At 43.2% G+C, this 25585-nt stretch overlaps 1 protein-coding gene and 1 long non-coding RNA gene across 7 annotated transcripts in view; one reads left to right on the top strand and one right to left on the bottom strand.

Moving 5' to 3' along the window:
• The window catches only part of TRPC6 (transient receptor potential cation channel subfamily C member 6), a 227461-nt gene that overhangs the window by 171678 nt on the left and 30198 nt on the right, over nucleotides 1-25585 (top strand). For all 6 annotated transcript variants that reach the window (XM_056561538.1, XM_056561536.1, XM_056561533.1 and 3 more), the window contains exons 7-9: nucleotides 3139-3403; nucleotides 4549-4744; nucleotides 9274-9477. In XM_056561538.1, the coding sequence (XP_056417513.1) occupies nucleotides 3139-3403; nucleotides 4549-4744; nucleotides 9274-9477 (665 nt within the window). The remainder of the gene's footprint in view (nucleotides 1-3138; nucleotides 3404-4548; nucleotides 4745-9273; nucleotides 9478-25585) is intronic.
• LOC130358377 (uncharacterized) lies at nucleotides 2891-20110 on the bottom strand. The gene is made up of 3 exons (XR_008889497.1): nucleotides 19979-20110; nucleotides 6384-6465; nucleotides 2891-2973 (listed from the first exon to the last, which is right to left on the bottom strand). It is a non-coding gene; the product is annotated as an uncharacterized LOC130358377 (long non-coding RNA).

Raw genomic sequence — 25585 nt, 5'->3', positions numbered from 1 at the left:
TTTGAAATCACTGGCTTAGGGCTTAGTTATTGTGCACAGGAAAATAGGCATCAGCGTCTTTTATCCCTGCCTCTATTAGAGGAGCCGTGACATGACATCCCCAAAAAACTATGGATGTAATCTTTTTTTTAGTAGGGAAATGAGGGAACCTGTCAGTCAGATTGGTTTATTTCATGTTATTTCAAAGGCAATCAGTTGGATTGTGATTACACAAAAATATAAATTAAAGTAAATTACAGTAAACTCTATGTAGATGGTGCGTAATACAGATACTAGGAGGGTTTAGAGAACTGCTACAGCTCATCTACTGAATAGCGACGAACACAAATGTTGTTACGGTTACTGGTAATGACAGAACCAATTTGGAGTCTTACCTTGCAGGTTCTCTACCATAGACCAAGTGTTTCTCAATGTTTGAACATCCAGTTGAAGAAATGACAAAATCGCGCCAATGAGCACTCCAGGCGAAAGCTCATTTTGCCACCCCTTAACCCCGCCCATTGGCTCCACCTTTGACACTCCCCAACTTCCTACTGGGGTGACACTTTGTAACAAACCTCCACCTCATGTAATCACCTTACTACTGGGGTGACACACGGTAACACCCCCCTCTGTTTAACCCCTCTCCCTTCGACGGTGGTGCTGGCTGGGCAGGTGCTTGGCATGAGCCGGTGCTTCGATTGCTGGCTGGCTTCTAACTTTCTTGCAGCAGGCAGAGCGGCGGCCCCATCAAGAGGGCACTCTAGGTGACTGCCTATTTTGCTTAAAGGTAGAACTGGCCCTGCCAGAGCAAGTAGGGTGAGGATGTAAAAGCGATACCTCATTGGCCAGAAAAACACAAGACAGAATGGGCCAAGGGTGGCACCACAGCAACCAAAAGCTTTGCTAACAAACGGGAAATCAAACAGATACATCTTTTATATCTTTGAGTCCATGATGCCAAGTTAAACCGTGAAATACGCTTTCATAACCTCCATGCGCCATTTCTTTTTGTTGTTATTTTCATGCACAGGACCCACACCCGAAAGTGCTGTAGTGCATTTTATTTTTATTTTACTGTTGTCTCTTTTCCCAACATTCCATGAGGCCAAACAATATGTCATGATTCACATGGTCTCCAAGAGGCGTGGCTATGCTGCAGTGGGTGGACCATAGCCACACACCCTGGAGACCATGTGACTTATGACATATTGTCTCTGGCCGCATAGAATGCTGGAAAAGGTCTGAGAAAACAGTAAAATAAAAAGACTTGTACTATAGAACTTCTAGGTGTGGGTCCTGTACATGAAAACGGGACAAAGCTGTGCATGGAGGTGATAGAAGCAAATTACACAGTATTATAACTTGAAATCATGGGCACAAAGGCTGAAGAAAAATCTGTGAATACTCCTTAGATACCCTCATTTATAGTTCACTAAATACCGCAACACACAGTTTTATTAATTTATTGCCCAATTAAAGAAGCTATTAATGTGCTGACTTAATGCCGCCAGTAAGTTCTCAAATATCGCCACTAATGTTCAGTTACCGTCGGACAGAATCCAATTAATTCTGGTAATCTGTAAATACCGCCATGTTGTGCTCAATTAATTCGGCAATATTGTGGTGAATTGCAGATGCCATACGAAATTCAGTTTATGCCGCCATTCCATTCTTTTTAACATCCCCACTTAGTCTTCAAATAATGCCGCCATTTCAACAATAAAAAATACTGCCATGGTGTGCATAGGTTAGCTCTTGTCACCAATTGGTGCTAAACATCGATACACATGAAATTTTTCCTCAAATTGTTATACTTAAATGGGTACTCTGGCCTTAATACATCTTATCCCCTATCCATCTTATTCCCCCCCCTGTCACCGCTGGGGACACCCACAACCTGTCATTGCACATCCACCTTTGTGAGCTCTCCACAGCGCTGGAGGCTCCGAGTGTGTAGCGTGACGACCACGGGGCCGGAGTATGGTGACATGCCTACTTATACATCTTATGCCCCTGTGTGATGTCACGCCTCGCCCCCTCAGAGTCCCCAGCGGCGGGACCCCCGCAATCATACATCTTATAGGGGATAAGATGTATTAGGGCCGGACTACCCCTTTAAAGGCCGCAGCGAAGTCCCGACTCATCACACTGCTGCTCAGCCTACCGCCGGCCGAGTCGGGACTTTGCTGTGGCCGGTGATTGGCTGAGCGCAGTATGACTCGCCGACCACCGGCAACCAGGAAGAGGATCGCGGCAGAGACCGGAGCGGGTTACCAGAGGCACCGGGGGAGCAAAGGAAGGTATGTACCTCTTTATTTTTTTACTGCTGGCAGTATGGAGGCCAATTTTCCTATTCTGGAGTACTCCTTTAAAGGGGTACTCCACTGCCCCAGTTTTCAAACATTTTGTTTCCAATGCTGGGTGTGGGCTGCGGTGATCGTAACGTCACGGCAACGCCCCTTGTGACTTCACTCCACACCCCCTCAATGCAAGTCTATGGGAGGGGGCGTGGTGACTGCCATGCCCCCTCCCATAGACTTGCATTGAGTGAGGGTGGCGTGCGTCACGATCCCCGCAGCCCGCACCCAGCGTTCAGAACAAAATGTTTCAAACGCTGGGGCAGTGGGGTACCCCATTAATACTGACCTATAGTGCTAATTTACCCCCATAGAATACTAACAGATACAGCCACTCAGTACTTACCACTCATGATTCACAACATACAGGGCTGAAATACTACCTCCGTATAAGTAGTAAGCACCCACATAACAATACCATATAGTTATATTTCCGATCCGGTCCTCGGGAACCCATTTTGGTAAATGAAGTCCCTGGATGATTGTTCAGTTTTTGTATCCATACACACAATACAATTACGACACCATTTACAATCATAGTGAAAAGTGCGATTTATTGCTCCATGATGTGAAGATAAACCAATGTGCTGTTTACATGAAGTAGCAACGTTCCGGGCAGATGCCCTTCACCAGTCTGTAAAGAACAATGAAAATACAGTTTGACTATAGACATACACATTGCTATAAAGCTCGATGTACATATTAGTGAAGATGACCGTACGATCTGATCTTGTGCAGTTCTCCTCTATGGCTTTTGATCATACATGATGTGACTCGTTCTTGTCATTCTTTCTCCTAGCCAGAATAAAATGGCTGCCGTCGGATCCCCAAATCATCTCCGAGGGCCTCTACGCCATTGCTGTTGTTTTGAGCTTCTCTCGGATCGCCTATATTCTACCAGCCAATGAAAGCTTCGGGCCCTTACAGATATCACTGGGACGGACAGTGAAGGACATCTTCAAGTTCATGGTGATCTTCATTATGGTGTTTGTGGCCTTCATGATCGGAATGTTTAACCTCTATTCCTATTATCTTGGAGCCAAGCAAAATGACGCCTTCACCACGTAAGGGTTTATCTTACTTGTTATAAAGTGCGTTTATTAGGTCATGTCACCATTAGCTCTTGTCAGACAATGTTAGAGGAATCAATAGCTACCCCCCTCATTATCTTGGGTCCCATTGGGCGTAGAGGTTTGTAATTTGACTGCTATGGCGCCCGGAACAGTACTGAACTGCTTTCTCTACTTGTAAGTGTCAGAATTAGCCCTATGTAGCATAGATGATTTTGTTAAAGGGGTACTCTGCCGTTAGACATCTTATCCCTTATCGAAAGGATAGTGGATAAGATGTCTGATTGCGGGGGTCCCGCCGCTGTGGACCCCCACGATCTCCCTGCTGCACCCGGCATTTGTTTTGGGTGTTCGGAGTGCTGGGGGCTTGTGGCCTTATGTCCACACCCCCTCAATGCAAGTCTATGGGAGGGGGCATGACGGCTGTCATGCCCCCTCCCATAGACTTGCATTGAGGGGGCTTGGCCGTGACATCACAAGCGGGGCATGACCGTGACATCACGAGTCTCCGCCCTGCATCACCAATCATCTGCTCCATGCACTGGATGTCTGGGGTGCCACAGCTGAGATCGTGAGGGTCCCCAGCGGTGGGACCCCCGCGATCAGACATCTTATCCCCCTATCCTTTGGATACCCCTTTACCCCTTTAAAGATGAGGATCTCAAATATAGGGTATATTAGAAAGATGCTTAGAGTGGTTGTACAAAGTTTTGATAATAATAATAATAATAATTATTATTATTATTAATAAAAATAAAAAATAAATTAAAAAATGCCATATTTTTTATTCTGTATGTGCGCTATTTTTGCCCTTTGACTCATTGTTATCACAATGCGCACAGACTATGGCTCCAAAGATTAAGACAAACTCCATCTACATTTGCTACATCTGTTCAATAAACTACACTACTCTACTTTGATTTCTGTAGCGGGATGTGGTCAGATATCTCTACAAAGCTCATGAAGCGATCTCTGGATAATGTAATACAAAACCCCTTGGCGGGCACCAGGGTACATGTAACCACAGCCCAGAAAAAAATGATAATTTTAACAGATGAACATTTCTGATTTTCTACGGTGAGGTTACAAGCGGATTAAGATTTTCTTTTTTGTCTTCTTCTTCTTTTTGTTCTTTTAAGAGTTGAAGAAAGTTTTAAGACTTTGTTCTGGGCCATATTTGGACTTTCTGAGGTGAAGTCGGTCGTCATCAACTATGGACACAAATTTATAGAAAATATTGGCTATGTATTGTATGGGGTGTACAATGTCACTATGGTAATTGTCCTATTAAACATGCTCATTGCCATGATCAACAGCTCCTTCCAAGAGATCGAGGTAAGCGCTGCATGGGTCTCATTCTAGGAGGTTCTTGTGTATGCCTTGTGTTTACTTGTTTTAGCTGTTGTGGCAGGTATGGGATAGGCTCAATTATGGGCTTGCGCATGTACAATCATGTGGGTTCTGTAATCAAGCACACATTTCCCATTAATCCTCTAGCTGAGGATCAGGTGTTTGATCATTTTAGCTGTTTATCTCTCGCTGGTGCAGCTCACCTAGGTAAACTGATTAGACTCGATGGGTTGAGGTCAGTTCACATTACATGCTGTTTAATGCATTTTCTTATTTAAAGTGCATTTTTTTAGAGAAATATTTTCATGAGGCAAAAGTGATTTGACCGATTATGACAACTGAGGTGTTTTATGAGGATTTGAGTGTGTAGGCTTTGTTCACATGGGTTTACTGCTATGTTTACTGCTTTTTCTACACATTTTTAACTGTGATTTGCAATCAAGACTGATGATCACATCAAGGGTCGGGTGAAAGAGAATATGGTGAGGGCCCATGAGTTGAGTCGTCTATCAGCAGCAGACTTCTGCCGGTAATGACAGACATCAAAGCGATCTCTGATGACAGTCATTACTGGCAGCTATGTGCTGAATAGAAATCTGCTGCATTTAAACATTAAATGCCAGTAATCTTTGGTGTCTAGTGGTCCCATCAGCACCCCCGAGATGTAGTTGTAGGGTGCCAGTGGGTTGCTGGGGAAGCCTTGGACCTTACCTGGCCCTCGGCTTCTTCCATGGCTCGGCGATTGTTAAAGCCTGCCTGAGACAGGCCCTAGCAATCAAGCGCTGATAACATAGATCAATGTAATACAATTGCACAAAGGTTTGGTATCATTGAAATCGTACTGACCCATAGAATAAAGTAAGCATTTTAGTTTTACCATATTGGGAACTCAGAAAAAAATATTGTCCCACAATATTGCGCAATTCCATATATTCCTATTTTTTTTTTTTTGCCCTACCTATAATTTTTTTTCTGGCTTCTTAAAACATATGAGAAAAGTACAACTTATTTCCAGTAGAAAAATAAAAAAGTTAGAATGTGAGGAGGAAAAAAAAACATAAACCACAAATCGATATTCAAGGGGTCATGAAGAGGTTAAAAATGGGGCCACAGATCTGCATTGGAGCTGTATGCTCAAAACGATCGTTTTTTTTAAATTTCAGGTGCAGAAGTCATTTACGCTTTTACATAGCTGTTCAGAAAGAGATAGTTTGTATATAATTCCCAGGGGGATTAGGGACCTTAGAACATTTCCCTAACTCTTCTTACTTGACATTATTAGAGATACATTCGTTCCCAGATTCCCAGTCTGACATTCTTGTCTTCCCAGGCTGCGTATAATATATATATATATATATATATATATATATATATATATATATATATACACAGTATATATGAGTAAACCTCCAATTTCCTGACTTCTCCAGCCAGAGAAGTGACAGATACATGCCATGTAACAAACACTTTGGGGATTATTAACCAATCCCCAATGCGGTGAATGACACACAATGATCACATCATTATACTTTCTGCCGCACCAGACGGTCTCCGCTCCCTCCTCAAATGAACTAAAAATAATTGGTGCCGCTCCATAACATACACATAACGTCTGAGAAATCACCTCTCTTCTGTGAATTAACGCCAGGGACATTTAACCAATCGCTCATTGAAGTCGTTCCCGATCGTTGCGGCTCCATCAGCGTCTGGATGAAAACAACGATACAAAGTAACAAGCATCAATAAGAAGCAACAGATAATAGAACACCACACTGTAATGGTAACACTATGAATGGTGCCAGGAATGTACGAAGATGAAGAGGTGGAAGTGGATGTGCCTCATAAACAGAGTCTGCTCGGTGTCAAACAGTAAATACAACCTTTATCAAAGGAAAGCATCAAAACCATGCACAGACGCCACAGCCAGAACACAAAAAATAAACATTTTTAAATTTAGTTTTAGAATTAGAACAGATGTCAAGCTGTTTGAAGTTCTTTTCTTTTTAAAGCCATGTTTGCTGTCAGCATTCTTTAAAAGGCACATAAATGGCACATAAACTTCCATGGAGACATACCTGCTCAATCGGTAGTCTAACAAAGAGCCCACAATCTTTGAGCCTAGTCCTAGTTCTGTAATAGATAACTATTTAGGAGCTAAACAGTACTTCCTCGCTGCCAAAAAAAAAAGTAATGCAGCTCCTTTGCTGACCACATGACCTTTTTTTAACTGGACAGTCAAGTTTTTTTTTATTATTTAGGGGCTGTCCGGTCTTTTATGATTTTGTCCTGTTTTTCCTGCAGTGGCCCCTGGTCACTGTCCTTAAAGTGGCCTGCTGCCTGATCTTAAGTGGCAGCCAGTACCACGGCCACTTTAAGACAGTAAGCAGTGGCTGCTGGGACTTGGGGCCAGTCACGAGTAATGCCCTGATGTCATTCCTCGACGAGGGGAACAGGAGGATGCCAGTACAGATAGGAAAGCTTGCACAAGCCTGGACCCCTGTCCGTGAACCAGACAGGAGGGGGACCAGACAGGAAAGGGAGAGTTTTATTGTCTCTGAACTGATGTTATGTCCCAGAGACGTGATCCCCACAAATCTCTGGATCACATTCCTTAGATGTTGTAAACTACGAATGGATGACCATCTGACCATCTGAAAATAAAATTCCTAGATCCTTCCCTGCTGTGCTACAGACTACTCCCAAATCTGAGGAACATTAAAATAAGAAGCTCACTGCCCTCCAAAACACAACAGGGATCTCATTCATACAATGTAAGGGGCTGCAAAACCCCTTACATTGCAAGGATACATTGTACAAATGTTTTTTCTACAGGTGTAAAGTTAAAGGAGATATCCAGTACTGAAAAACTTATCCCCTAACCTAAGGATAGGGGATGAGTTTCAGATCTCGGGGGGTCCGACCGCTGGGGCCCCCCGCAATCTCACGTACGGGGCTCCGGCAGCCAGTGGGAAGGGGGCATGTTGACCACCACATGAAGCGGCGGCTGATACACCCCCTCAATACAACTCTATGGCAGAGCCGGAGAGCTGCCTTCTGCAATCGCCGGCTCTGCCATAGCAGAGTATTGAGGGGGCGTTTCAGCCGCCGCTTCATGCAGTGGTCGACACCCGCTATCTGGCCAGCAAGCCAGGGCCCCATACAGGAGATCGTGGGGGCCCCCAGTGGTCAGACACCCCGCGATCCGAAACGTATCCCCTATCCTAAGGATAAGGATAAGTTTTTTCAGCACTGGACTACTTCTTAAAAGGGGTACTCCGCCCCTAGACATCTTATCCCCTATCCAAAGGATAGGGGATAAGATGTCAGATGGCCGCGGTCCCGCTGCTGGGGATCCCCAAGATCCCTGCTGCGGCACTGCGCTATCATTACAGCACAGAGCGAGTTCGCTCTGTGCGTAATGACGGGCGATACAGGGGACAGAGCAGTGTGACGTCATGGCCCCGCCCCTCATGACATCACGGCCCGTCCCCTTAATGCAAGTCTATGGCAGGGGGCGTGATGACCGTCACGCCCCCTCCCATAGACTTGCATTGAAAGGGGCGGGCCGTGATGTCACGAGGGGCGGAACTGTGACGTAACGATGCTCCGGCCCCTGTATTGCCCGTCATTACGTGAAGAGCGAACTCGCTCTGTGCTGTAATGATAGCGCAGTGCCGCAGCGGGGATCCCGGGGCTCCCCAGCAGTGGGACCTCGGCGATATGACATCTTATCCCCTATCCTTTGGATAGGGGATAAGATGTCTAGGGGCGGAGTACCCCTTTAAGTGTTGGGGGCCTTTATTTTGGCGATTTACAACCCAAAATACAGCCAATTTTTTTACCATATTTTGGCACACATTCTTGCCCATTTGTATCCCAAATGAAAAAATTGACAGTTTTTGGGTAGCATATTGGAAGATTTATCAAAACCTGTGCAGAGGAAAGTTGACCAAATGCCCATAGCAACGAATGAATTCGCTTCTTTCATTTTGCAGAGGCCTTGTTAAAAATTAAAGAAGCAATCTGATTGGTTGCTATGGGCAACTGGGCAACATTTCCTCTGCACAGGTTTTGATCTCCCCCAAAATGACTAAAATACAGCTGAAAAAACTGCTGCATAAATAAAATAAAAAAATTGCCCAACAAAAAAAGTCCCAAAAGCAAAAACTTTTAAAATTGAAGTTGCAATTTTGTCAAATTAAAAAACAAACAACAAAAAAACGAAACTTATTTTTTTTTGAACAGTAAAATGATGGCTTGCAAAATGATGTGTGAACATACCCAGACCAATGTACCGATTGTACTAAGTGTCCCATATGTGTGTTCATACAGTGCAACAGTGATGTTGGCTAAGGCAACAAATCAGATTCCGTCTATCTTCTTAATTATTATTTAAGGATTTGTAATGATAACACATTTTTATTGTTTTGATCGCTGTTTTATCACTAGTTTTATAGTAATTATCTAACTTAATTTCATGTTCATATGTTTTTTTTTCTTTTTTGTTTCCTCAGGATGACTCAGATGTGGAGTGGAAATTTGCCAGGGCCAAACTTTGGTTTTCGTACTTTGAGGAAGGAAGGACCCTTCCAGTGCCATTCAACTTGGTGCCAAGTCCTAAATCATTTGTTTACATTGCGCTGAAAATAAAGTCATTCCTCCCTAGAATATTTTCCTGCCACTCAAAAGGTTTACAGGAGGACTCAGAGATGAACAAGGTACAGAATACCAGGGGATTTCTAAAAAAATATTAGTTTTTTTTGTTATCTTTTTTTTTTTTATGTTGTACCATGTTAGTGTCATGTAGCTAGGAGTGGTGGTGGGTCATGGGTATCTGGGGCTGGTTGGGTGCCAGGAGAAACTTCAACAATTTAAACTACTTTCACCATTGGGTTGAACTTCTTATTGTTTTTACCCTTTTTTTTTTTTTTTGGTGCCTTCCTTTGGATCAACACAGTAGGGACACAAAAGGGTCAGTGATCCAACTTTTTTTTTGAATTTTTCCAAAATGTTGGCGCAATCACACAACCAATCACTTTGAAACTTGCTTAGATCAACACTATTTTGTTATTTACAGACATGGACACAATTGCTGGTACCCTTCTGTTAAAGCGAGAAAAAACCCACAGTGCTCCAAAAATTGCTTGAAACTTACAAAAGTAATAACGAATACAAAATGACTAAAAACTACCTGATAAGCATCAGACATTGCTTTTGAATTGTGGTTCAATAGAAATGTGATAAAAAAACAAAAAAATGAAACTGTTCTGGACAAAAATCATGGTCCCTTGTTGCACAAGTTTTTAAAGCAGTCACTATAATCCAGCGATTTCTGTAATTCTATGTTACTTAGCATAAAATGTGCCCAATGTCCGCCAGGAAAACATGGGTGCACATTTCACACATTTGCTTGTTTTGGTGGCACTACGACCGCTCGGAAATGTGACTGTCACACCTGGAATTAATTTCCCTGACTTTTGATGACAGCAAATACTCTTCAGAAGCGCTTATTCTTCCTGCTCTGCTATGACATAGTTAGGGCTGGAGAAAGTGGGCTATTTGCTGGTAATACACATAAATGGGCTTCCTTTCCCTTACTTCTCTGGCCATTCACAGCACAACACACATTTCTCTCTGCTGTGCCATGACATATTGTTTATAAAAATACACTGGATTGAACAGTCTGGCGCAGTGCTGTGCTGAGCTAATGATATACATAGTACAGTACTAGATGGCATGTGGAGGGAGAAGGGGTTACTGATGCACTAGTATAGCAAGGTGCTTTGTGAGCAGAAAGAAAAGAAACCACAGAAGCAGCATGACAGAAAGGAAAGGGTTACACTAAGCACTAAGCTTCTACTGTTACTGCTGCTAAGAAGCTAAAGAGAGGGGGGAGATCAAACTACAGCACTGTGAATATACAGCAGTTGGTACACTGGCAGTTACAAAAGGGACAGCTGCTTATAGCTGTATAAATGGTGAGAGATGAGGGAAGCCTTGATTTACATTTAAGTTACAGTGTGGAAAATCTTCAGCAGGCAGACTTGCTCAGCTTGCTTAGTACATAGCTCAGGCTTTCTCAGGCTCTCTCCCTCTCTCCTGCTGAGAGCACATAGTAAACCCCACCCCCACTTCCTGTAATTTGTCCTGATCCAGCTGTTACTAGAGACAGATTTCCCCTGAAAACAGGCAGCAGACAGCAGATTGCAGGGAAATAAGACATCTAGTGGCCTCAATGTTAGAGCATTTTTTTTGTAAATTAAGTGAGTTACAAATATGTTAGGGATCACATAAGCTATCACATGGAGGGAAGTTGTTTTGTAATGAGTGTCTCTTTATTCAAATTAAAGGTGGACACGTGTAATTTTTTGCCCCTGATGAGAAAAGCTTTTCACCAGCAGGAGGCACTGTATAAGGGTGTATTAGTTTTACCAATAAATTAATTGTAAGAACCCGATGGGTTAAACATTTCTGAGAGTGTTTGTTTATCTGGATGCTGTGGCTATGCCTAGCTCTGGGCTGGTCAACTGACCTTGTTAGTTCACCTGTGTGCTGCCTATTTAAACCTGCAATTTGCTTTCAGACCTCGCCTGTGAAAGAGCTTGCGCCAGTAACTAACGTTTATTACCAGTATTCCTGACCTTCCGGTATTTGTGACTTTTGGATTGGCTTTCTGACTCTCCTCCTGATTTAGCGATTCTGTACTTTGACATTTCCTGATACAGACTAGGCTTGGACTTTGACTTATTGTGTATGTGTGTTTAGTATCATTTCTGTTAGTTTGTGTGCTTCCTGAAGTTTTCCCGACCTTGGTCTGTTTTGTATTTTATTTTGTTGACGGTGACTTCCATCACTTACTTAGGAAGGGACCATCACCATGGTTGTCGATCCGCTGTTTAGGGCAGATAGGCAAGTAGGCAGGGTCAGAGGGAGTGGGTGAGAACAGGGCTGCACTCCTTCCCTGCCAGATGTGACATAAATTGATATGCAGTTGACTTGATGTTGAAGTACCATAAGAAACTTGAGTTTTTTTCCATTTTGCCGACTGGAAGAAAATAACTAGACACTGACATTGATTATAGCAGTCTATACCTTAGTAAACATAGATAATCGTCATCTACTGTGTACACAGGAAGTCACTTTCACTGGGATTGACATTAGGCAGTGTATGCTGAAAGTACGGTGACATGATGTAACAGTCAGACCAATGGGGATCCTATTTTGGAAAAAAAGCCACCGGTAAAGTAATTGCAAGTGTGGTTAGTTAGCTTATGCCTAGTACTGTCGGGTGGTGGCAAAAAAAATAAAAAAAAATGGAGTGCTGCTTTAAATTTACTTTAGCTATTAATGTTTTTTGGCAAGGGTGTACATTAGTGTTGAGCACGAATATTTGTAATGCAAATTTTTATCGCGAATATCGGCACTTCGCGATTTTGCAAATATTTAGAATATAGTGCTATAGATTCTTAATGAGGAATATTCTTTTTTTTGTTTGTTTGTTTTTCACATGCAAATTTTTATGCCAATATGCGAATTTCGCGAACATAGGACGAATAATCGTCAATATATTTGTGAAATATCGCAAATTTGAATGTCCCCTGCCGCTAGTGTACATGCCAGAAAGGCGCGCCATGAGGATGCTTTGGAGAAAGGGGGCAGTGTTAGCTTATCTATTCCCTTTCTACTTGGTATCTTGAGATGATGCAGGACTTCTACAGAGCTGTAGGAACTAGGGTATTGGGGAAACAAAAAAAATACCACTATAATGGGTGGCAAAATCAACCATCATATCAAGGGCCCCTCTCTTCTATGGACTCCTCTGTCTATTCGTCCACTTATTTATAATTTTTATCATCACCCATTGCGCCATCTCCAGCCCTGCTATATCTCACAATCCTCTGTATTACTGAGAAGACCTTGGAAAACATTCACGTCTTGGTGCTTTTTCATCCTCCCCATATAACATTCTCAATTACAAGTACAGATGGGTTCTCTTTAATCCTAGTCCATTCTTATCTCTACCATCTTTACCATCTCCCCACAATGAGCATAATTACTTGACTTATCTCCGCATTGAACTTTGAACCAGCGTTGGTCGTAGGAAATGAGACGTTGGCTTGGAGAGCCCATGACGTTGGATCAGCTGTATTTGTTCTCTGCGGTGTAATTAGAATCAGGGACACTTGTGTTCACATTCATGGGTTTCACTTTCTTCTTTCTTTTTTTTTTTTTTTTTTTTTACAATTTGATCCTGTTTAGATTTTATCTTTTTTTATTTTTAACAAAAGGAAAATGGATGTGGGCTTGCTGGGGTCACACTGAGCCCTTTGATAATGTTCTTTCTATGTGAACCAAAGTTCCAGCCTCAGAAGTTTACATGTTTTAGGCTCCTTTGATTTTTTTTTAAAGTTTTTTTTCTCCTATTATATAGCTGAGAATTTAATTCCAGCAGGAACACAATGACATTTTCTTTTTGTACAACAAGTACAAATACTTATTTGCAGATATCTTCATGCATGCAGCTGTATTAGGACTTTACAAGTTCAAGTTTTTAAATTGACTTCCCCAATATAAGGCTTCTTTCACGCTACAAAATTACCCCGTTTTAATGATCCGTTCAAAGTTCTGTCTGAAAATCGGCTGTAAAACGGCAGTACAAAATCCTATGCATGCACTATTTCTCCCGTTACCATCTTTCTTTACAAAATAATGTCCGTTATTAATAACGGGCTATAATAGGTTAAAAAGGATAATGTAAAAATCCCATAGACTATAATGGGATTTTGCAACTGACGTTTTACAGACGATTTTCAGACGGATCTTTAAAACGGAGTAATTTTGTAGTGTGAAAGGGGCCTAAGTGAATGGAGTTTCTGCAAACCTACTCAAAAATTTTAGGCATGGATATACTTGTACAGCTTCATACATGGTCCAAGTTGTATGCACATAAGATGTATACAGTGTCGTTCCTCCATGTGCCGCAATAGGTTTGTACAACAGTTTTTTGTGTGTACATTGTGTGCAACTGTGGTAGCCACTGGGGAGATGCGGATTTTGCTGGGTAGTCCCTGATGTACATGTAAAAGAGGAGAAAAAAAGAAACTCACTGCAATTAGTAGCACACCAAAAAAAAAATTTTTATATTCAAAGAATTTTTATTATCCTCAAAAAATATTAAACAGCAGAACAATATGTTGCACACACATTACTCAGTACAAAAGGGGTTAAAAACATCTAAAAAACTGACTCAAAAGAGCCAGTGCACAACCTAGGAGAGGGGCCATGAACCCCCTCACCTAAAGACACCCGTCCTCAATACACAACAATACAATGTAAAATAGCCTCCACAGTACTGGAGCCTGCCAGCCTACTTGCTCAATAGATGATGAAGAATGCACAATAAAGATATAGTTTGTGTTCATTAAGAACACTGTAATCTCAATACTTGCGGAATATGGACATGAAGCAAGCGTGATGTACATGTCACATGGCAGAGTGGTATACCACTGGAACAGTTGTACTGGGACACTACACAACCGTATGAGAAACATCAGGAAAGCGTGCGTAAACGCATAATTTCCTTATCTGCAAAAATGTTGGTTTAAATGGTGGTAGGGGAATTCCGCAAAACTTTGCAGCCCCTACAGGGAAAAGGAATGGGGTGGACTCAAGGAGAATCCATACCCAATACAAGTGAATGGAGTTTCTGCAACCCTATTTAAAAATTGGAGGCATGGATATACTTGTACAGCTTCATACAAGGTCCAAGTTGTATGCACATGAGCTGTATACAGTGTCGTTACTCCATGTGCTGCAATATGTTTGTACAACTGTTTTTTGTGTGTACATTGTGTGCAACTGTGGTACCCACTGGGGAGATGCAGATTTTGCTGGGTAGTCCCTGATGTATATATTACATGGCAGAGTGGTATACCACTGGAAGAGTTGTACTGGGACACTACACAACCGTATGAGACACATCAGGAAAGCTTGTGTACACTCATCCTTTTTTTATCTGCAAAATTGTTGGTTAATCTGCTGGTAGGGGAATTCCTGCAAAACTTTACAGCCTCTACAGGGAAAAGGAATGGGGTGTACTGGAGTTGGAGCCCCCAATAGCACTACCAAGGACGCTCATTCACCATTGAGTCCAAGGTATATGCTTCATTGTTTAAAATGTATCAAATCTAGCAAATTGTTTCAATCTGGCAAATTAATAATTTCCCATTGGAAAGTCAATGAAATCACATCCACACAGCTATAGAGATGATGATTTCTGACAGCAGCCTTTGTCTGTTGGCAGGCTGGCGGCTGCACAGTATAAATGAGTATCTGAGACGTGATGAATACAAATGTTTGCAGCAGGCTCGTGCAGTTATTGTAATGAGGGTATTGAAAAAGACACAATTTATAGCGCTAAGACAGAGATTTGTATTAAACAAGGTTACAAGCAGCCACCAGGATGTCCATTATTCAAGGACAACTCCGATCAATACTGATATTAACCCGTCAATAGTACAATAACTATCCTGAGCCCAATGATTATCCATATTCAAATATTTTTTTGGACATATCTTTAGTTAATTCCCAATTTTTCCCCATCATGATTAAAATTCTTATTTTAAGATGAACTTTATTCCTATGCTATCTATCGCCATCTGTTGAGTTATAGTCAATGTATGATCTACAGATGTATCCATGCAGATCTCTATTTTGCTCTGGACACAATATCATGACAAGCTTGCCATAGAGCAGTGTTTTCCAACCAGGGTGCCTCCAGCTGTTGTAAAACTACAACTTCCTTGGTTGTAGTTGTAGTTTTGCAACAGCTGGAGGCACCCTGGTTGGCAAACACTGCTATAGAGACTGAGCATGCCGCTCCTAATGGTCCTTTGGAGAGAAGAGGCCCAGATTTAGGTGAGAAAATTTAGATTTAGGCAAGAATCTGTACATATTAGTTGGTTGCACAAATCATGAAAATTGCATTACGGCAATGAAAAATGTAATTTGCAACGAATGTGAATATCGGCGCGATACGATCGCGTGATTCGCTTCATTAAACTCCATTTAGTGCGGTCCAGGCTCCAGGGCATCTAAAATGGCGGATCCACATATGAGGATATGGGGCAAGGAATCCTGGGAAGGCGGGAACAAGGGTAGGCGGGATGACCCTGAATCGCATGCAGCCTCTCAGCAGCCACTCACCCCTGTGATGTCACAGCCCTATATAATCGACAACCATCTTGCGGCCACTCAAATCAACATGCTATTACAGAGAGAGAGGGACAGAGAGCAGTGTGTTGCACAGAAAAGCTTTTTTACAGCAGCAATTCACCTCAAGCCCAAATCCAGCCTAGAAGCAGTGACAGGGAAGGGAGTGAGATTGAGAGATAGAGTGCCAGCCAGTTAGGGTGAGCAGAGCACTAACAGCGTATTGTCCTCTATTAAATGTAACCTGTGCAAACATCTAAGTGGTGTACCATTTTGTTCCTGTTGAAGTCTCAAGGGCCTAGTTACTGTGAAAGGCCAGGCAAAAGTACACACTTGCTGGTGGTGTAGACAAATACTGTTTAAGCGTACTGGAACACATTGTACTCCCCTCATAAGTGCATACCACATACATACATCTAAGTGGTGTACCATTTTATTCCTGTTAAAGTCTTAAGGGTCTAGATACTGTAAAAGGCCAGCCAAAAGTACACACCTGCTGGTGTTGTAGACAAATACTATTTTAAGCATACTGGAGCACATTGTACTCCCATCATAAGTGCATACCACATACATGCATCTAAGTGGTGTAACATTTTGTTCCTGTTAAAGTCTTAGGGGCCTAGATACTGTAAAAGCACAGCCATAAGTACACACCTGCTGGTTTTGTAGACAAATATTGTTTTAAACGAACTGGAGCGCATTGTACTCATCTCATAAGTGCATACCACATACGTACATCTAAATGTATTCCTGTTAAACTCTTAAGGGCCTAGATACTGTGAAAGGCCAGCCAAAACTACACATCTACTGGTGTTGTAGACAAATACTGTTTTAAGCGTAGTGGAGCGTATTGTACTCCCCTCATATACACACTAAATATGTCAGGCAGAGAAGTGCCAGGACATGCACAGAGGAGTGTCAAAGACCTAAATTCATCAGGCAGAGGACGCAGCAGATTAGGCAAGTGGCAGCAGCAGTCGCAGCGAGAGGCCTGAGCTCCAGGTATCAGCTAGCGGTCGTGTCTCGACCAGCAACCCATCTGCCGTCATCGACTGTTTAATGCGGTCATCCACTTCATGACAAGTGACATCTGACACCCCCAGTCAACAGTCGGTGGGTTCCTCAGACACAAACCTCAGTTGGCATGGCCCGGGAGCAGTCCCTGTCCTCCCATTGCCTCTGTCCTATGCTGTTCCCTACCCCACAGAAGTATCTTATGCTGTGGGTTCAGCTCCACTATCTAGTGAGGATGATAGAACTCGATGATGATGAAGCCGATCGCACTTGGGAGCCGGGTGCAGAAGGGGCTTCATCATCATCAGGAGAAGAGGGTTGCAGGTTGACGTGAGGCAGCAGCTGAGCCAGCAAGGTGGTAGCATGGTTGGCAGTCAGCATGGTGGCAGAAGTGGAAAGTCTGGAGCCAAACGTGCCAGGGGGAGACCACCTGCTTTGTGGCAGCCTACCTTCTCTGCTGACACTTCTGTCAATTTTAGGAACTGTCCGGAGCAGGATAGGTTTGCTATGGGGATTTTCTCCTACTCTAGACAGTTCCTGACATGTACAGAGATGTCAGCAGAGAGCACTGTGGTCAGACAGAAAGGAATTTAAAAAATAAAAGAACCTCCTCTGGAACATACAGTAGCTGATAAGTACTGGAAGAATTAAGATTTTTAAATAGAAGTAATTTACAAATCTGTTTAACTTTCTGGCACCAGTTGATAAAAAAAAAAAAGCTGCAAATCTCCCCTCCCCCTGCCAATAATGAATCCTTTAGGAGTCCAGAGCCTTCTTCATTGTATTAGGCAGCATTCACACCGCGTTTTGTACATACTGGTGCCGGATACGGCGGGGGGAGGGGAAAACCGGGCACTCCCGTACCCCGGCCGGATCAGCCCGTGACTCCATTTACTTTAATGATCTGACCAGAGTCAAACGGTGACTCCGGTCGACTCAGTTTTGACCCGTATGCTGTTTCCTGACCGGTCCTAAAATCGTAGTATAGTCACCGTTTGACTCCGATCAGATCATTAAAGTAAATGGAGTCACTGACTGATCCGGCCGGGGTACGGGAGTGCCCGGTTTGCCCCTCCCCCCGCCGGACCCAGGACCCGTATGTGCAAAACGTGGTGTGAATGCACCCTTGCAGTGTGTTTACTAGGATTTTGTTACAATATATTTTAACAAAATAGTAGTAGATGCTTGGAACAGACTTCCAGCAGATGTGGATGGTAAATTTACAGTAAGTGAATGTAAATCTATTATTTCTATTGTGGTTTAAAATAAAGAAATGAGTGCAGACAGGAGTCTTTTATTTTATGACAAGGTTTTTATGGAATTGGCCCATCAGCGAGACGCAGGCATGGTAACTATTCCCTGATTGGCTTGTCTCAATCTATCTCAGCCTATCAGTGCGGTTCTATGGGAACACTGCACCGTGACTAAACCTCATAGCCTGCTCATTTTATTTCAATCCACTGCTTTAAAATTAAAATGGTTGCTTGAATTTAAAAAAGACTTTATATCAGAACAGCAGGAATCTTTTCATTAACATCTGAAATTATCCCTTAACCCCCCATCCCCCCCCCCCCCCCCGGCATACTCATTTCAGTGGGACCAGTCAACTTGTTGGTGTGTATGGGGGACCACCAACAGATGATGTTGCACATGCCAGAGGAAGAGTCTGGTACAGACTAGAAATGTGCCTATAGGAGTAATTACGCCATTCTCACTTTGTGGTAATTCCCATTTGTACCTTAGGCATAGAGTAAGCATTATTAAAGGGTAAGCCCAAGAATTAATGTCTTCTAATTAACTAGTGCCAGAAAGTTATACAGATTTGTAAATTACTTCTACTTAAAAATCCTAATCCTTCCAGTACTTTTAAGGTGCTGTATGCTTCAGAGGAAGTTGTGTAGCTTTTTCCAGTCTGACCACAGTGCTCTCTGCTGCCACCTCTGTCCATGTCGGGATCTGTCCAGAGCAGGAGAGGTTTGCTATGGGGATTTGCTTCTACTCTGGACAGTTTCTGACACGGACAGAGGTGGCAGCAGAGAGCACTGTGGTCAGACTGGAAAGAACCACGCAACTTTCTCTGGAGCATACAGCAGCTGATAAGTACTGGAAGGATTAATATATATGTAATTTACAAATCTGTATAAGTTTCTGGCACCAATTGATTTATTAAAAAATGCTTTCCTCCAGACTACCCCTTTAGAGTAAGTTATCCTGAGATGCAAATAAAAAAATAAAAAAAAGAGAGAGAGGCAGAAACACAGCCGCACATCCACCATTTGTATTATGATCTACTCGCTTCTCAGCATCATTTCAAAAACTAACAGGTTGTTCATATACATTTTGATAAAAAATTACAAGCCCACTCGCCACGTCAAAGCCATCTATTCAGAGTGGGTCTCTAACCAAACAATGGTGTAGTGCTGGGCGGTGACCACTGCCTCCGCGACACCAAGCCCACAGGGGGAATGACCCAGTAGACAGGGAAGCCCCACTGCCCGACCAAGCCCCCGGCTCTGGGCCAACCCACCCCACAGACAAAGCATCACAGCAACAATGGCCGCCACAGAGCACCACACCAGTGTGAACACCTACCATGTGCTCCCTGCTGGGGGCTTGGTCGGGCAGCAGTGGGGCTGCCTGGCCACTGGGTCATTTCCCTTTGGGCTTGGTGTCTCAGAGGCAGTGGTTGCCGCCTGGTGATACGCCAGTGTTAGGTTAGGGACCCACTGAGATGCAATACCAGACACAGCCTATGGACAAGTATGGCACTGTTTCTGAAAGAAAGCAGAAGTATTTATGCTGCTCTCATATAACCCCAGTAAATTCCTTCTTTGTTTCCCTTCTTCTAAGAAGCATTCAATAAGCCGTGGGCAACAAAGGGAGCAAACGAAACACTTGGTGGTCGTATAAAACCAATATATGAATTAATGAATATTGTGGTTTCACAAAAAGCCTTAAGCACAATCTCGGCAATGTAAATATTTTACTACTTACAGCTTATCTGAAGCCAAGTACAGATCGCTGCTGCATGGGAGATGAGAGGGCAGCGCACATAGGCGTTCAGCTGTCGGGCAGGATAATCGGGGTTGTATTCTGTCTGCGCACATAGAGGGACCTGTACGTGACAGCTGCCCGAGAGCTGATTATGAGAAACCTGCAGCCGTGCATGAAAGGACGTCTATTATAATACAGCAAATTACACAACAAAGGCAGCTCGGTCTATGTGAGACCCTCATCACAGCGGAGTCTGGGATCACAGGGGGATTGACTGGAATAGATGTAAATATGGCTCAGACTCAGATGAGCTGAAACTCTGTCCCCAATGTCCATCTATAACTTGACATTAGAGCGTCAGAAGTCCTGAGGGCGGACCTGGTGGTGACGATAAATGTATACACAGATGACAAAGAGTTGTGTTTGTCAGATGGAGCTTAGTGATTTGGTGATGGGGAAATCATGTTTTCTGGAGACAAAGGGACCACTCCAAATATAGCTCAACCATTAAGGAATCACAAATTTAACTAGAAATATTAACTAAGAAATATTGACAGAATTTACAGACAACCAAAGTTAGAATTAAAGAATTAATAATTAGAGATGACTAATCAGATCAAATCAATTGAGTTCAGGGTTTTCCCACAAATTCAGATTCGCCCAAATCCAAAACTTTTGGGATAGTTCTGGGTGAATGGCTGACGTGTCCACGGTGCCCTACACTAAAGTGCCTAACATGTAAGGCTGGGTCCACACTACGTTTTCTCCCATACGGGAGCGCATACGGCAGGGGGGAGCTAAAAGCTCGCGCTCCCGTATGTGACCGTATGCGCTCCCGTATGTCATTCACTTCAATGAGCCGACCAGAGTGAAACGTTCGGTCCGGTCGGCTCATTTTTGCGCCGTATGCGCTTTTACAACCGGACCTAAAACCGTGGTTGACCACAGTTTTAGGTCCGGTTGTAAAAGCGCATACGGCGCAAAAATGAGCCGACCGGACCGAACGTTTCACTCCGGTCGGCTCATTGAAGTGAATGACATACGGGAGCGCATACGGTGACATACGGGAGCGCGAGCTTTTAGCTCCCCCTGCCGTATGCGCTCCCGTATGGGACAAAACATAGTGTGGACCCAGCCTAAGAGGGGCCAAATGTCAGTGCAGTGTCCCACTAGGATCCCCACGGGGCCTGCGAGATGGGTGTTGGTTAGTTGGCTATGTTTTACATGTGCTTTTTACTTTTATATTGTTTTATACTGTTTTGTACTTCTGCTGTTATGGCATCTGTAGTAGAAACACAACCAGTATACAAAAGTGATCTGTGACTTCCACCCAGTGGTCGGAAAAATAAAAAGCACCGCCAAATTGTTCCAAACCTATAGCTACATGAGGCTATCTATCTGATATCTATCTATCTAGACAAAAATGGAGTTAGAGCAGCACTTCCAAAAAAGGTGTAGGTATATTGGGTGCAAGTCACTGGGGACCCCGGTCTCGAGTCCCAATGGCCACAGCTAGTAGAAGGAGGACCACAGCACACCAGTGCTACTGCACTTGCCTGTTCATGGAATAAAGTCACTTTTTAATTTTTTCAACACTCTGGTGTGATGCGGTCATCCTTCTACTATCTCTCTATCTAATATCTATCTATCTATTTATCTAATATCTATCTATCTGTGGTACGCCTCGGGGGTTGTAGGGTAGTTGGGGTGTTGCGGTTCTGAATTATAAAGGGTGCTGTTAACCCTTGTCACTCGTGACGCCAGGGAGAGGGTTAAATACTGTAATGGTGCTGGGCCTATCGCCACCCTTCCCAAGAGCAATAGGTGAATGCGTAATAAATGGATTGTCCACAACCACTGTTTAACTGAAAACTTGAACTTTTACTGAAGATTTTCTGTAGCAGGCAATAGCAATAACAGTCCAGATAACAGAGTCTATTTGTAGTTGAGCAGCGATTGACAGTTGGTTGAGATCAGATAAGCTCAATTTAGCTTTGGAAAGATTCTTTTGCATAGATCCGCTGTATTTAGGGGTGCGTTTAGGTCCAGTGATCTTGCGGATAGTAGCGGGGAATTGTAGATATATAACCGCTTTGGCCTAGTTAACGTACTTGTAAGTTGCGGAGGTCCTACCTCATTCAGTGACAGCAACCCAAGAGAGCGATCAATGGCCGCAGCTCCCTTATATGGGCAGGGGCTGAGCCGTTTTGGATTGGTCCATAACAACTGTCACTCACCGTTACACGGCATTGTGGGTGAACACGTGACACAAGAACCACCTATGGTCCTTCAACATACCATAGAGTTCTGAGTAGCGAGGTCCTGCGAGGCCAAACAAGTGAGTCATTACAAACAAGTGAGTAATGAAATATACATATTTACAATGATAATTTTTATAAATATTAACTTACTAAGGGGTGACTAGGGGCTAACTAGGGAAGCGGACCCCCACAGTCCTAGGGACTCTGACTTTGGGGACCCCCCACCAAGGCACAGCATGAAATACGGTGCCGGGACACCACATATCTATCTATTTCATATCTATCTATCTCATATCTATCTATCTATCTAAAAAAGAAGCAGGGGCACTCCCGTTGATTCAGTGCAAAGTGATGTCTTTTATTCACTCCACCGTGCGCTACGTTTCGACAGCCTCTTGCTGTCTTTGTCAAGCAACAAATGGTTATTCACAGTGGGTTTTTATAGTCACGCAGGACCGCCCATCAATAAAGCATGATTGACATGTAAACAAAACAAAATCGTGGTGGTGCACAGTGATCAAGCAAAAGAAATATGTTATACAACAATGTATATACAGGCGTGAGCAATAGTCCATCCATGTATTGCAGTAAAATCATTGTTATATGGAGTACAGTGCATTAAAAGTCTCTCTTTAGCAAAAGTGGGCGGAGGATCCGGTCACTCACCCAGCAGATGGCTTCCTGTGCGAGCGGCGGGCATCACGCGCCTTTCCCCGACTTGCGAGACGAACTCGTGGGAGAGCCGGAAGTGACGAGTAACAACAAACCAGCGTGGACGGTCACGTGCGAAGTCTCTAAGGCAACCACTGGCGTCACTCCCTGCGCATGCTCATGCGGCTGTCGGGGAGATCGGACGCCATATTTAAGAAGGGAAAAGGTTTTGGCAATGATGTGGCAATCTCCTGGTAGGTATTTCTTGCTCGGGGACCGCACACGGAGTCCCGGGTACCGGAGCACTCCTGTGTAGTCCTGGGTGGAGTTGTCCCTGGTCAGTCACCATAGGTAGCCAGCCTGGGTCGTCCTAGAGCTACCCGTCACTGGATAAGTGCCAGAATTGGAGCGAAGACGTGAGGTAGAGAGTGGTTAGGGAGACTGTTGTGATGTCCAGTGTAATACTGATGTTGCGGATGGGAAAGGCGGGTGCCCCCTGTATGATGCCATGTCTGCCAGTAGGAACGAGGGAAATGAGTGAGAGACCGTGGGCCCACTTCTGTGGATGCAAAAAGAGAGAGAGAGAGAGAAGGTAGTTAGTACAAAAAATGTGCCATGTGGGGGTGACAGTGAGAAATAATAATGGAAATAAATAAACATACCAATCCTACACGTTTTAGGGATGACACACAAAGATGCTACAACCTGGATTTATCGCTCGTTGCAAATATCATAAGTTACAATAAATTCAACATTGAGCCCTGCTGGTTTCAGAGAGTTCAATTCATATATCCACCATAGTTCCTTCCTTTTGAGTTTGGCTGTTCGATTGCCCTCCCGTTTGAGAATGGGGACATGATCGACTAGAGTGAATTTAAGATCTTTCTCAGTGTGGTTGTGTTCTGCAAAGTGTTTGGGGACTGGTAAATCAAGCTTACCATTCCTTATCGTGTATCTATGTTGGGTTATCCTTACCTTTGCTTCCAAGGTAGTTTCCCCAACATAGAGGAGATTGCAAGGGCACTGGAGGACGTAGACCACGTAAGGGGTTGTACAGGTCAAGTATTGTTTGATGGCGTACTGTTTGCCAGTACTGGGGTGGGTGAAATGTTAAAGAGAGACTTTTAATGCACTGTACTCCATATAACAATGATTTTACTGCAATACATGGATGGACTATTGCTCACGCCTGTATATACATTGTTGTATAACATATTTCTTTTGCTTGATCACTGTGCACCACCACGATTTCGTTTTGTTTACATGTCAATCATGCTTTATTGATGGGCGGTCCTGCGTGACTATAAAAACCCACTGTGAATAACCATTTGTTGCTTGACAAAGACAGCGAGAGGCTGTCAAAACGTAGCTCACGGTGGAGTGAATAAAAGACATCACTTTGCACTGAATCAACGGGAGTGCCCCTGCTTCTTTTTTGGATATACACTTATTGGACCTCTTACCAAGGTTTACAACAGGAGGCACCCACGCACCTTATCTTTGGGAGTGCTGCTTTCCTTTCCTTCTATCTATCTATCTAACAAGGAAGCACTCTGCAGCAATATATAAACAAAGTGAGTTTATTCTATATAAAAGTGTCTTACAAAAGAGACGTTTTAACCAGCTCTTCCTGATCTTTCTCGAGCAGTGTACTTTGTTGTGACTACCACACATATATAGGGGTGTCAATCAGATACCAAAGTGAAATAATTACATTCAATTGTGAATATAAATCCATAAAAAATCATTACAAATCATGTTATTGCACAATTAAGTGCATAATAAAGTGCTTATCATATACATAATGCAAACAGTATGAATACAGTGTATAAAGTATACAAACTTGTTAAAATTGCAAATAATGTTCACATACAAACACCTGTGAGTGTTAAAAACATTAAAGTAATCATGTACAGGAGAAGCCACTCACCAGATCATGTAAACAATAGAGGCCGCCATAGCCATGCTAGTGTGGTATGAATTCACATAGCGCATGCGCACCTAGCTCCGAAAGCATGCAGCGGAACGGGCTGGGTAACCGCACTGCTTACTACTACACCGCCGCAGTCCCACTGTGTAAGCTCTCTCTGCTATATTTGTATTGGGCACGCAGTACCATATCATGCTAATGCAAAACCACATCATCGCCACTAGTATAAACAGCTGCAACCTAGTGCCGCTGAAAAGATACTCATACACTTGATAGAATATTAGGGCATATGAACTGGGTGAGTGTACCATAGGCACACAATGGAAATAGTATACATCATAAGTCCCCATGGCATTCAGATTAATCATCCACATTCTTACTTGTTCGGGTATTATGTCAGCGCAGACCATGGTCACGTTTTACCGCAACCATGGGCTGCACTCTGGGCACGTCAGCACAGTACCCTCACCAAATAGATGAAGAAGGGTGTGCTAACAGCCCAACGACAAGCCCACCATAAAGGACCCTCCGGGTCCACAAAGTCATTTATGATACACATGTATACCGGGACTATGAACATTCTCATAAAGCATACACTCAATGGCCAACTATAGCCTCCTCAATAGTATAGAATTGATGTATCTAGAATAAAGCAGAAAAGAAAAAACAATTAGTAGTTTCCAAAATTGTACACAAATAACAATACCAGCATATCAGAATCCAGTTCATATTTAAAAAGCATTGTCATGTTATAACCCCATACTA

Source organism: Hyla sarda, chromosome 2 (genome assembly GCF_029499605.1).
Source record: "Hyla sarda isolate aHylSar1 chromosome 2, aHylSar1.hap1, whole genome shotgun sequence".
In the NCBI taxonomy this organism is placed as follows: domain Eukaryota; kingdom Metazoa; phylum Chordata; class Amphibia; order Anura; family Hylidae; genus Hyla; species Hyla sarda.
This window is presented reverse-complemented; position numbering and strand designations above follow the sequence as displayed.